This window comes from Charadrius vociferus, unplaced genomic scaffold (assembly GCF_000708025.1).
Source record: "Charadrius vociferus isolate BGI_N301 unplaced genomic scaffold, ASM70802v2 scaffold675, whole genome shotgun sequence".
NCBI classification, from domain to species: Eukaryota; Metazoa; Chordata; class Aves; order Charadriiformes; family Charadriidae; genus Charadrius; species Charadrius vociferus.
This window is the reverse complement of record NW_009648554.1, coordinates 72,871-86,143: the sequence shown is the minus strand read 5'-3', so window position 1 is coordinate 86,143 and position 13,273 is coordinate 72,871. Positions and strand designations below refer to the sequence as shown.

Sequence of the window (13,273 nt, the reverse complement as noted above, 5' to 3'; positions counted from 1 at the left end):
AGTTGAATTGGATCATGTTGATTAATTCTGATATCCAAGCTTATCCCTAGTTAGTATATTCCCCTTGTCAAAGAAATGACATTGACTTCAACTGTCTGGGAAATTAATATCTTTTGAGCCTATCGAAAAAAAAAAGAACAAAGTTTGTAGTTTAACAGCTTTCCTTCTTCTATCCGCTTTCCTTATGGAAAAGATGTTGATGGTGGCAGTGGTATGTCTGATAAAAAGGTTGTCTATGAAGCTGCACACAGGAACTCAATGCCTTTTCATGAGCTGATGGTATTCTCATTTTTTATAACTATTCATTCACCTAAATCATCTATTCCCTTCCAATAAGACTCTTCTACTTGCCGCTGCTTCTGAATTTAGGAGGGAACTGATCATTAGGTGCAAATAATTTTTTTCTGATGCAATGAAAGGGGTTTTGCAATTACTGCCATTTTTTTCTGAAGATGGTAGTAGCAGCATGCCATTACAGCCCAGTAATTTAGACTCCTATGAACACATTTCTGTCCAAAGTACCAGTTTTATTTCCACCAGAACATGTTGGTTATTTTTGGTCATCATTACATTAAGGCTACATCTTTTACAAAAGCATGTTTGCAATTAGATTGGGGTGGAAAGGCAGGGAAGAACGGAAGGAGCATAAAATGCTCCTCATGGAGCCACTGTTATAATTTACTTACCTTTTTCAAACTGACTAAACACATGCAGACTATATTTCTTTCACTGGCTTAAAGAGCACATCTAAAACTACCAGTATAATTCTGGCTTTAAAAAGCAAGGAGAGAGTGAGAAGTCTTCTCAGCTGACACGGGAGTTTTGCTGTGAAGTTACCTTTCTGCCTACCATCTCAAGGAAAGGTGTTTAGCCTAGCAGCTCTGAATCACTTTTTTTCCTAGCATTATGGCTCCTCTTTTCCCAAGAGAGAGCCTACATTACATTTAAGAACTGTGCAAAGCAGCAGCACCAAGGACTTGAAAATCATAATTGAAACTCTCCTGCAATGTCTCTATAGTTTGTATGCTACTTAAAAATGCTAAGGCAGTAGCAGGTCTGACCAGTGCTCTGTGTCTGTTTCATTTACTAACATCTGCAATAGAACAGTTTATGGTTTTTCTTGGAAATCTTTTTCCTTATATCTGAAAAAAATATCTGAGAGAATTATTTGCAATACACATCCAACTTAAGATCTGACCTCAAAAATCACAGGGGAGACAACTGGTCTCAACTGCACTGAATAAAACAGTAATAGATAACCAGAGATCCTGGAGTATAAACAGAGGGAAGGATAGGAATGTAAACTTCTGGTCTAACCTTCCTTTGTCTTGGGAAGGAACAATACTGCAGGTCCCTACAACTTCATTTGTATTTAAGATGAAATTTCTGATTTGTTGGGTGGTTCTGAATTATGATGGCTATAGTTGCCAAAACACTTATTGCTGATATATCTGAAATGACAGCAGTTATTTTTGTGAGACAGCCAGGATGCTTCCATCTTGATTTATTATCCAAACATTTAAGATTCAGAGAAGACAGATCCAAACCAATCTGCATGCTCCTCAGTACTGCTCACAGAGTTTTATTTTGTATACTAGGCACTTTTATAGCACTGAAGTTATCTGAAATATGCTACTCAAGTGAACTGTTTTTTTCTTTAAAATAAAATATTTTATAGAATAAAATATGTTTCTCCTACAATATCGGAGCTATGAACTACCCACACAGCAATTTCTGTGTGGACATTCATGGTGATTTTGTTAATTACTTTCATCCCTACTAGCAGTGTAATATTTATGAATTGATATGATGTTATGGTAAATTTTTGGAGAAAATACAATCTTCATGTTTTTATAGCAATAGAAGTTCAGTGCTTTTTTTTTTTTTTTTACTGTATCCCTCATACCATGTCATAAGAGAAAGCTCTCCCCTCCCTCTCTACATGGAAGAGCTCCATATATTTCTAGCCAATATTATAAAATTATTGGTTATAGCTTCATAATTGCACACAAATGGCAACTCACCCTTAAACAACATTATGAAGAGAAAAAAAAAAAGAATTAAAAAGTATGGTCTTGAAAAATCTGTATTTTCATTTGATATCACAAACATTGATAGCATATATTGAAACTACCTGATATTGCACTGTTCTCAAGGGAGGAATCATTACTTTACTTTCTATTTCCATGTCAATGTGGATTTTAACCTTAACTGCTGATTTCCTGCATTGTTATATGGTTTGGAGCATCCCTAATCCTTTATTTTGAAGTAATGTAGAATTTAAAATTTTGACTTCATATTACTTCCCTGAAAATTTGGGAAACAAACTAATTGAATAATGGTAGCTTTATAGCAAGCATACCTGCCATGAAATTAAACGTAATTTTAGCATACTTTTAGCATAACATTTTTCCCTGTTTACTTCCTAAATGTCATTCCTCTCTGAGTTATGGCTGATGATCAAACACCAAATCAAATATAATTTTGATGTATTAGCATAATTTAGTATTAAATAACATATGGAGCTCTTAAAAACACAGTAAATTCTATTTTACTGAAAAAAATGCAGCTTATTCAGAAACCTGAAACATGAGGAAATGGCAGACTTCTATGGGAATATTAGAAAAAGTAGAGCACAAATTTCTCCTCCTAGTTTACATTGTCATAGATATCCAGCTTTCATTCCACACGAGTAACATCAAATAAGGTTTGTGTGCTACACAAAGATGGAGTATGAATGAAACAGGTCTCTACACTGTAGGTCTAAGTGGAAAGTATTGCCTCTAATCAGGAAGCAAACTTCTGAGCTCAGCTTTCCTTTGGAAATTCACGATGCCCTGTAGGTTTGTATAACCTCCCTCTTCACCCCCATTTATTCTTACACTTTTGTTAAGTGTAATGTGAAATGTTGCTACATTCCTTTTCCTTGATTAGAATGCTTTAATGTTAGACAAATGATTTTAGGATTGTTAATTCTATACTTCAAATAATATTTTACAGACAGAAACCTTTTCCATATTTTAAATATAAACATATCACAGAAACCAGAATTTTCTCTAGTCCGTTTATGACATTTCACTTTATAACGCACAATACATTATTAAAGTCCCAATGAATATATTTTTTAATAGAAGTTGCCTGCTTTTATACCAGCAGTATTACAAAGGCAGACTTAAAATAATATTTCTTTAACAAAAAAGAAAATATATATAGTGTCTTATGTGGCTTGTCCAGTCAATTTACTCCCTTAAGTAAAAAATAAAGTTACTTAAACTGTCCCTAAAATTTTAAGTCGTCATTCTCAGATGATCCTAGGCATCTAGCAAGGACAAGTTTTAACTTGTTCTGGCTGGTGTTGAGGTGTTCATACAATGTAGATTTGAGACTGTGTCAGCCCTGCTATAGTTGAAGATGGAAGATATCATCATCATAGATAAAACAATGAAGACACCATCAACTGGAGATCTGTTCAAGGAAGAGCTGATGGGAAGTGATCTTAGTAAAATTCATCCTAGTTGTGCTTCATATTTTGAACTTTGGTATATGTGTCCCTATTACCTCAGATTGGAGTATTTTCCTACTAGTTGTACAATATATATATTCCTTGGAGATGCGTTTCTTCTAGAAAATATCTCACCCAGACTCAGGTCCTATAATGCAGCTGAGATTTGCCCGATCAAACATGAAGCGCTCTGATGGTTGAAGAATGAGGAAAAGAAAACCAGCTTCTGAAAGTGCCTCCAGGATAACATTTTCCTAGATAAGAAATTTCTACTCCAGCACTGAAGACCAACTTTCTCATAGGGGCAGTAGGGGTATTTATGCTATTTTTCTACTTTGCATACAGACTAAAAAAGACTTTAAAAAATGCTACAATTGCAGGCACATTTTAGCCGTATGAACTAATTCAGAACTGAATACATGCTAGGAAATATTATTTTTCTTCATCTTGCAACCAATTTACTTCATTAGACTATAATCTATTTCCTTACTATTTCTTACACCTCCTTTTCATCAAGATTTCACTGTCAAACTCCTCTGAATTTCAATTCATTACATCTTCTATAAATCAAGACAATTCTGACTTTTCAGAAGTTACTTTAGCCACCAGCCTTTTCTCCCTGCTCCTTCCATACGGCCCTCTATAGATATTTCTCACTGGTAAATTCTTTCCTTACTCAGAGTTTTATGGGCAGTTCTCTGTTCTAAGTCTAGTCCACTATCCTCATGTTCTGACATTTCAATTCCCATCCCCCTTTTATCTTACTTGTTCTTTTTCACTTTATTTAGTTTCCAGATCTCAGCTCACTCAATAGGACTGTGACAATGAATGGCACAACGCCTTTCTTTTAGGGACATACCCCTTTCAATGGAACCTGGAATTCCCTATCAATTCAACTAACTGTCCTGTACAGTGTGCATGGGGCAAGTTAGGCAGTTCAGAAAGTATTCAAATAAAAAAGCATAGAGCAGAAACCCCCTAACTCAGCTGGTAGGGAAACACAAAATAGGACTGGATCTTAAATCTTACACTTGTCTGAGCATTAAGAGCATATTCAAGCCGGCAAATAGTTCCTTTCTTCATTAAGAAGAGAAAGTCAAACTTTGTTTGGCAATGCAGGGGATACACATTAAATTCTCACTCCTGCCATGAGAAATCACTGGTTGTGATTTTTGCTTACCAGAAATCTAAGCATTTCTTCAGCATCCTTAAAGTCAAGCATCATAAATCAAATTTCTAGAGACACTATTCTGAAGGCTGAAGGGCTCACTCTGAATTTTATCTGACTCATGGAAGTTTTAAGAGCAATACAAGGCTGTTCTCAGAACCATGCATAAGGAGAAACAACCATAAAACTGTTAATCTAACACCTTCTTTAGGCCCTCAAGATCCCAGTGTATGGTCATCTTCAATGAAAATAGCTAGTTCTGAGTCTCAACTGCACACAGCTTATCCACACTAAAACTGGGTTATATATATATCAAAACTATAATAAAAGCTTACAAGTGGTAAGGAACAGAAGCCAAAAACATATTGTTAAAATTACTTATAAATATTTAACAGAAATTATGACCGACCATAATAATCACATTCACGCTCTCAGTTTCTAAGTCTTCAAGACTAAGTGCTTTTCTGGATACTGTTCTTCAAACAAATGCAAGTTACTTGGATCAATACAAGAATAAATGAGATGATAAACTTAATACACTGTGATATACAGAAAGTCAGATTGGATGATCTAATGACTTCTCATCACTTTATAATTTAATTAGCTACTAGAAACTAATAACAAGTTGAGCCATACTTCCCATCAGAGAATCTTAGAAATCCAGTTTTGGAGAAATTGTGAAGAATCTACCAGAATATACATATTACCATTAACATTCTCTTTTAATCACAAGAGAATTTTATTCCTCAGTTCAACATTTTTTAACAAAAACAGTATTCCACAGCAACTATATCATTAATAAAAACATGATCTCTAAAAATGAAATCCTCCCATTCTAATTTGAGTGCTTTTTTAGTGTATGTTATATATTCAGTGTAGACATGTCACTTAAATGCTTCTATTTTTCATTTGACAATGAAGCCAATTTCCTATTTCCCATGTATGCCTGAAGAGAAAAGCAATCATTGTGGCACAGCCAAAGAAAAAAGCTTACAATGCTCCCTGAAACCATTATTTTACTCACAAATGCAAGTATCTTCTAGTACATTCATTAATAATATGCGCTCAAGGAAGCAGGAAGTCAAGAGAAAGTAATAACTTGCTTGATTTAGTAAGAGAGGCATTCAGTCATGTTATGGGTGAATGGGGAGTGATGAGTGGATAGCACAAAATATTATAAGCCTTGAAGATTTTTTGCCCACGTACTCTTTCCAGCTTTTACTGAAGGTATCGTGGTTTAACCCCAGCCAGCAACTAAGCACCCCACAGCTGCTCACTCACTCTCTCCTGACGGGATGGGGGAGAGAATCAGAAAAGTGAGAAAACTCGTGGGTTGAGATAAAGACAGTTTAATAAGTAAAGCAAAAGCCGCATATGCAAGCAAAGCAAAACAAGGAATTCACTGCTTCCCATCGGCAGGCAAGTGTTCAGCTATCTCCAGGAAAGCAGGGCTCCATCATGCATAACAGTTACTTGGGAAGACAAACGCCATAACCACGAATGTCCCCCCCTTCCTCCTTCCTTCAGCTTTATCTACATGGTATGTTCATTTAACACCGTGCTTGCAGTGCAACTTTCTTTAATCACTGTGCATCAGATAAAATCTAATGAATATGATTTCTACTTATATTTCAAATCAGCATTTGACACGTCATGCAAGCTACAGGAGGCAGCGAAAGCCTCGAAGAGCTGAGATTTCAGAATTTTAAAAGACCTTATATAAAAGAAGCCAAAAGATAGGGATTGAAAAAAACACAGACGTTAAAAAAAAATCCTGTGATCACAGGATATATTGTTGGCTATATTGTTTTTCTCAGATTCTAATGAAAGTCTAAGCTCTTCAAATCAATTCTTGTCATCATGCCAGCTTTACATGATAAAATAGCTGCATATATTTAAATTATTTTCATGTATCTGTGGAATAACCTGCATAAAAGATGTAGTTGCATAACATACAGATTAGAATGAAGATGTGGTATTGTAGGTTTTTTGTTGTTAAACACGTGACTTAAATTCACAGCAAGGTCACATATTACTATAAGAGATGTTATTAACAAGAATTGCAGAACTATGAGTGATTTGGAGGAGCTCTTTCCTCAAATATGTTTTCCTTTATCCTATGTTTTTGAACTCATGCAAGTAAAGGAGGAAGGAAATGAAGATTATGAAAATTACATGTGTTTTAAATTATTTTTGTTCAGATCTTATACAATTGCTTTTGGATTCTAGAATTCATCTACTTCAGTGCAACTACAGTGTTTTTTTCATACATAATATAAATGAGATGATACTTGCCCAGTGATTATCTCGCATGATAGGTGGGCTGGAAATAAGTGTTTACTTCCAACTCCTGCTTTTGATCAGCAAATTGATAGCTTCCATTTCAGTCTGCATTGGAACTTTTAGCAGTTGCATCAGCTAATGATTGGAAAAACATGTCATCCACAACTCAGTGTTGGTCAACCCATGTAAACAAAGAAGGAAACTTCTTGATAATAGAAGGTGCCTAGTATTTTTAGAGTCATCACAAAGTACTAACAATGCTGTGTTTTGAAGGAAGACCTAAAATATTTCCAGACCAAACTACGTGGATTTTATCAGTCTCATAACATCATGCTCTTTAAAATGATATGCTGGTGCTTAAAATGTAACAAGTGATTCTATGACTGTTTTATATATTTCATGCTTGAGTGAAAGATGACTGAAAGTGTATGAATATTGACAACAGAATCAATGTTTTAATGAAAATAGTAAGAATTAATAAAAATGTAAGACAAAATAACAAAAATTAAAAAAAATACCTTTTAACCGCTTTTGTTTCATAAAGAAGGAGGGGGAGAGAAAATTTTCAAAGCCAAAAATTTTAAAATATGAAACAGAGTAGGAAGATTGTGAGTCAAATCTTAAAAGCACAGATTAAACTGTAATCTGAAATCAAAGGGTAAACAAGTCTTCAATACTAAAGCTAAAGCCCTTAGAGACATATACTAAATAAAATGTACTGCCACTCATGAATACTATAGACAAAAAAATGGAGCACCAAAATAGAGATTGTACAGCCATGCAGGAAAAATAATATCTATTATTAAACTAATATTAAAAAGGTGATACATTAAAACGTATTCTTTTTTTAAATTCACTCACTTGTGACCAATCTCATGTGCAATGGTAAAAGCTGAACCTAGGCCAATGTCTTCATTAATGCTGCAGCTCCTTTCAGGCTCACACATTCCAGCCACAGAGGCCAAGCCTGAATAAACAGAAGGAGACACAAAGGTCATGCCAAAGTTTTTCAATCTTAAAAGCCCTTGTTATAAATGCCTGGATTCTTTTTAATAACCTCTATACACAGAAGGAGCAGTTTGCAAAAGGTTAACTTTCTAGTCATTTGCAAAAATCACTGGGGGGAATTTCACTTTGCCAGCTAGACATTAAAATTTTTTGAACTGCAGTCAGTGCTGGAAAATGTCTAGACTAGGGGTTAGATTTATAAATTTTACTTCTGGCAACTTGGGACCACCTAGTAACTTGAGCCAGGAGAGGGAATTCAAGAAAACATTTCTATTTTAACATTCTTGAGCCTGAAGAAAGCAAAATGCATCCACATTATTTTTCTAAAGAAATATTTAAGTTGAGTGGGTTCATAAAAACATACAAGCAACTTTTTTAGCTACGACAAGCCCCACATGGTACATTAAAAAAAAATATAAAAGCAAAACTGAATGCATCAATGAAGAGAGACGAAGCATTAATAGCAAGCATTCATTTAACCATTGAAGTCTTTTCCACTTATCACCCATCATCTTCTGGAATTAAAACCTTACTGTATTACGAGTGCTTTTAAAAATTTTCTTTAGAGAGAGAAAGCTCTTCCTTATCTTATATATTCTTTGGCAAAAGAGTATCATACAACATACTGCAGACATAATTTGCTGCCACTAGAGAAAGCTCTAAACATCAGATTTATTTAATGTATTCCTCCCTAAGGTTTCTTATCTAAAAAAAAAGCAGTAATCCTTTCTTTAAGGAAATTACCTGCTCAGATTACTACACTATAACAAAACAATGACTGGAAAAAGAGCTACTTCAAATTATTCTGTTTGGACTAACAGAAGCAAGTGATAAGATGACAAGTGCTTCCTGGCTGTGTCCATATTAGCAAGTCATATGGAGTCACAGGAGTTGGTCAGCAGAGTGAAGCACTGATATTGAGGCTTCTCACATATCTTTGTATGTACACATATCTCACATATCTTTGTATGGGGAGACCCCATCTGGAGTACTGCATCCACCTCTGGAGCCCCCAACATAAGAAGGACATGGATCTGTTGAAGAGGGTCCAGAGGAGAGCCACAAAGATGACCCGAGGGCTGGAGCACCTCTCCTATGAGGGCAGGCTGAGAGAGCTGGGGCCGTTCAGCCTGGAGAAGAGAAGGCTCCGGGGAGATCTTATTGCGGCCTTCCAGTACCTAAAGGAGGCCTACAGGAGAGCTGGGGAAGGACTTTTTACTAGGTCATGCAGTGACAGGACGAGGGGGAATGGATATAAACTGGAAGAGGGCAGGTTTAGATTAAACATTAGGCAACCGGGTCTAGTGGGAGGTGTCCCTGCCTATGGCAGGGGGGTTGGAACTCGATGATCTTCAAGGTCCTTTCCAACCTAAACCATTCTATGTTTCTACGATTCTATGAATTAAGAAAAATCTGTAATTTGTTTGCGGTGTGCAACCTGTAGAAAATATAATAATTACAGTTCACCTGCCTAAACTATGCTATTCTAATTGATTAGGACATTCTGAAGACAACATGGCAATACTTACATAAAAACTGTCATGTTCCCCTGCAAAGTTCACCACATTTGAGTGATGAAGTCATCTCTATCTTCAGATCTTATAACTGAACACTTGCTTCAGTGACTTACAGGACCAGATTAATGATTTACAGTTCCTTACCATCCATGCAGAAAGTGGAAGAGATCAAGTCCAAAACCCAGTCTATGGCTCAGATTTTAAAAAGGAGTTCTTCACTGGAGCCACAGAGGTACTACAAAGACATCTGAGGTCTATCTTTTCTAAGAGTTTCCATGCAAGATTCTCTATTTTAGGAAACTGGAATAGGAGAGAGACATCTATGCCACAGTAAATCCTTTGCTTCTGTTTCTTCCTAGAACACCAACGATTTAGCTTTCTTCTGACCTTTTGAAACCTGAGACTTTTGTTCACAGACACTTTAAATATATGCTTAACTTTATTTACTGGAGGTCAGTGCGACTTAAGCGTATTATGCCTTGCAAAAGAGGGCCACAGGGCCTTGCCTCTTCTCCAATTCAGTGCCTATAATGCAAATAAAGTGTCATGGTTCTGTTGCCAAGGGTCCCATAACAGTGAGTTGGAACTGATACCATATGTGATTTTAAAAAATAAAAATAAAAATCAAGCATTTGCCAAAGTCTACCCCCTGTTATACTGGATTCAAGGGAAGTATTTGCCTTTATGCCAAAGTCTGATACAGTAAGAAATAGTTCACTAATGATCTGTGTTAAAAATATCACATACAAATATCAAATAGTTCATCAGTGAATGTACGCCCTTTAAAGCTTTCTTCTTTTAAGACTACAATTGCAAAGACAATTATATAGACAGCCTCCTCAGTTTTGTCTCTTCTACACAGATGTTAAAAGAAAATCAATTACATTTAGGAATTCATCATCACTTACCTTTTACTAAAACATGCTGTGGATTTTGTTTATATTTACAGCAGGCAAAATTCTGATGCCTTTCCCCATGTAAACTACTTCCCTGTGCCACAAGCATCATGCTGACTTGAGAAAGACTTGTAGAAAAATCACTATGAGTTAAGGCTAGCAAAGCATACAGTAATACAAGGAAAGACAAAGCAAATTAAATTATGAGCTCTGATTATGAGAAAAGTATTAATAACTTGAACTAATTGAAGTAGAATTATGTCTTGAATTCTGGGAAAGAGGCTTATATGAAAGGATCCGAACTGGAAAAAAAAAGTATATACACTGAGAATAATGTTTCTTTCATACATTAAAGCACTGCTAAAGGTAACAACTATAGTATAGTAAATAACTTTTGGTGACAAAATTAGGTATGGAGAGAACGATAGTTCTCCATCCTGCACTAAAGGTTGCTATTGTTTCTCCTTTGTCAAAGCACTATTTTAAAGCGTTCAATATTACTGTAATTTATACCACTGTGTTATTTTTCTCTAAGTCTGTGAAATTAACAGTCTGAAGCTGTACTCCTTGTGTACAACAGACCAATAGCATAAATCTCAAAGCCTGTTTCTTCTGTAGGGTGTTTTTTGGGGGGTTGAGGTTTTTGTTGGGTTTGGTGGGTGGTTTTTTTTGTTGTGGTTTTTAGTTTAAACTTTCATAAGGTCTTTTATTTGTATTTTTAAAAAATTGATTATGGAGACAGGTTAAATAGAAATAAACAGTAAGTCCTCTCCTCTAATTATTGCTTGGTAAGTTTGAGTCATCTGCTAGGTTTTATCAGCATTAAAGCTGCCAAAGAAGAAAGGCCCATCAGCAGCTCACTTAATTTAAACTTCTAGCAATCTATCAAGGCATAAAACCATCTAGGTTGCCCTTTTGCTATTGATGTTTATAAAACTGCAAAATTTTGAAAGCATAAACTTAAAAAGATCTAATAGCCAAGTATAAAGCAGGGAAATACAGCAAATACAAGCTGAAATTTCTCTTTATAATCTTACCCAGTGTTCCACAAGGCTTGTTTTTATAAGTGCAGATATCATATCTGTTAAGGAGAAAAAAGTAGATAACATATGTTAGAGAATCAAATTTGTAAGATATTTTGTATCACATATTTGTATCATAGTTCAAATTGTCAGACTGCAAACAGCTTAATTGTGTGCAGCCGGCTGGTGTCAGCATTTTCAACACTCTGGTGTAAACCACAAGCTGCAGTACACTCACAGCTGCTGGCCTCAAGCCAGTGGGACACCTGCCAGTAAGAAAAAAAAAAAAAAGGTTAATGTGGATCTTTGTAATCACTGGCTCCATAAAGCAGTCTAACATGCTGTTACGAAGTTATACCAGCATGTCTGTAGATTGCTACTGATTCAAAACACTTTTACTTTTTGAACATATTGAAATCCTTTTACAGTCTCATACTTATCAACTAAACAATATTAATTGTAACTCCTACTATTTAAACTTTGATTCAAATTAAAAACTATAACTCAATTTTTACAACAAACAATATTTTTTAAAAATCTTATGAATTGCCATTATAGTTTCCATCTCATTGTATTCTAGTGATTACATGTGTCTTAAGAGTACACTGTAACAAGCTAAAATGAAAAACATATTTCTGCCAAAAGATATATAACATCTTTAAGGGAGAATTTTCATCATTTTGGATATGATCCTTCAAATACAGAAGCTCAATAAGGTTTTTTCTGTAGTTAACATGTAAGTATCTGAAGCTGAAAATGGAATTAAAATGTTTTCTGCAGCATAGTTTGCGCTGACAAACAAAGAAGGACTAGTTAGGGATGTGAAGGTTTGGTATAGCCTTGGTTGCAGTGACCATGAGATGGTGGAGTTCAGGATCCTGCGTGGAAGAAGCAGGGCAAAAATCAGAATTACAACCCTGGACTTCAGGAGAGCTGACTTTGGCCTCTTCAAAGACCTGCTTGGAAGAATGCCATGGGCTAAGGCTCTAGAAGGAAGGGGGGTGCAAGAGAGCTGGTTAATATTCAAGCACCGCTTCCTCCAAGCTCAAGATCAGTGCATCCCTAAGAGCAAGAACTCAGGCAAAGGAGGCAGAAAACCTGTATGGATGAGCAAGGGGCTTCTGAAGAAACTCAGATGGAAGAAGGTAGTTTACAGAATGTGGAAAAAGGGACTGGCCACTTGGGAGAAGCATAGGACCGTTGTCAGAGTATGCAGGGATGCAACAAGGAAGGCTAGAGCTCATTTGGCAACGGATGTCAAGGACGATAAGAAGGGCTTCTTCAAGTACATCAGTAGCAAAAGGAAGACAAGGGAAAATGTGGGCCCACTGCTGAATGATGTAGGTGCCCTGGTGATAGAGGATACATAGGAGGCGGTGTTACTGAATACTGCCTTTGCTTCAGTCTTTACTGAAGGAACCCTAGACCTTGGAGGTAAGAGAGAGGGCCTGGAGTAAGGAAGACTCTCCCTTGATTGAGAAGGATCGGGTTAGAGAACATTTAGAAAACTTGACACCCACAAATCCATGGGTCCTGATGGGATGCACCTGCGAGTGCTGAGGGAGCTGGCAGATGTTATTCCGAAGCCACTCTCCATCATCTTTGAAAGGTCATGGAGAACAGGTGAGGTGCCTGAGGACTTGGGAAAGCCAATGTCACTCCAGTCTTCAAAAAGGGCAAGAAGGAGGACCCAGGAAACTACAGGCCGGTCAGCCTCACCTTCATCCCTGGAAAGGTGATGGAACAGCTTGTTCTGGATGTCATCTCTAAGCATGTAGAGGAAGAGAAGGTTATCAGGAGTGGTCAACATGGATTCACCAAGGGGAAATCATGCTTGACTAATCTGATAGCCTTCTATGATGGCATGACTGGCTGGG

The 13,273-nt window shown here is 36.3% G+C and overlaps 1 protein-coding gene across 1 annotated transcript in view; it reads right to left on the bottom strand.

The window, feature by feature from the left end:
- The window catches only part of LOC104287393 (A disintegrin and metalloproteinase with thrombospondin motifs 6-like), a 160,151-nt gene that overhangs the window by 88,050 nt on the left and 58,828 nt on the right, over window positions 1-13,273 (bottom strand). The window contains exons 7-8 of the mRNA XM_009886090.1: window positions 11,412-11,455; window positions 7,815-7,920 (exon numbers count right to left, since the gene is read on the bottom strand). Coding sequence (XP_009884392.1) covers window positions 7,815-7,920; window positions 11,412-11,455 — 150 coding nt within the window. The remainder of the gene's footprint in view (window positions 1-7,814; window positions 7,921-11,411; window positions 11,456-13,273) is intronic.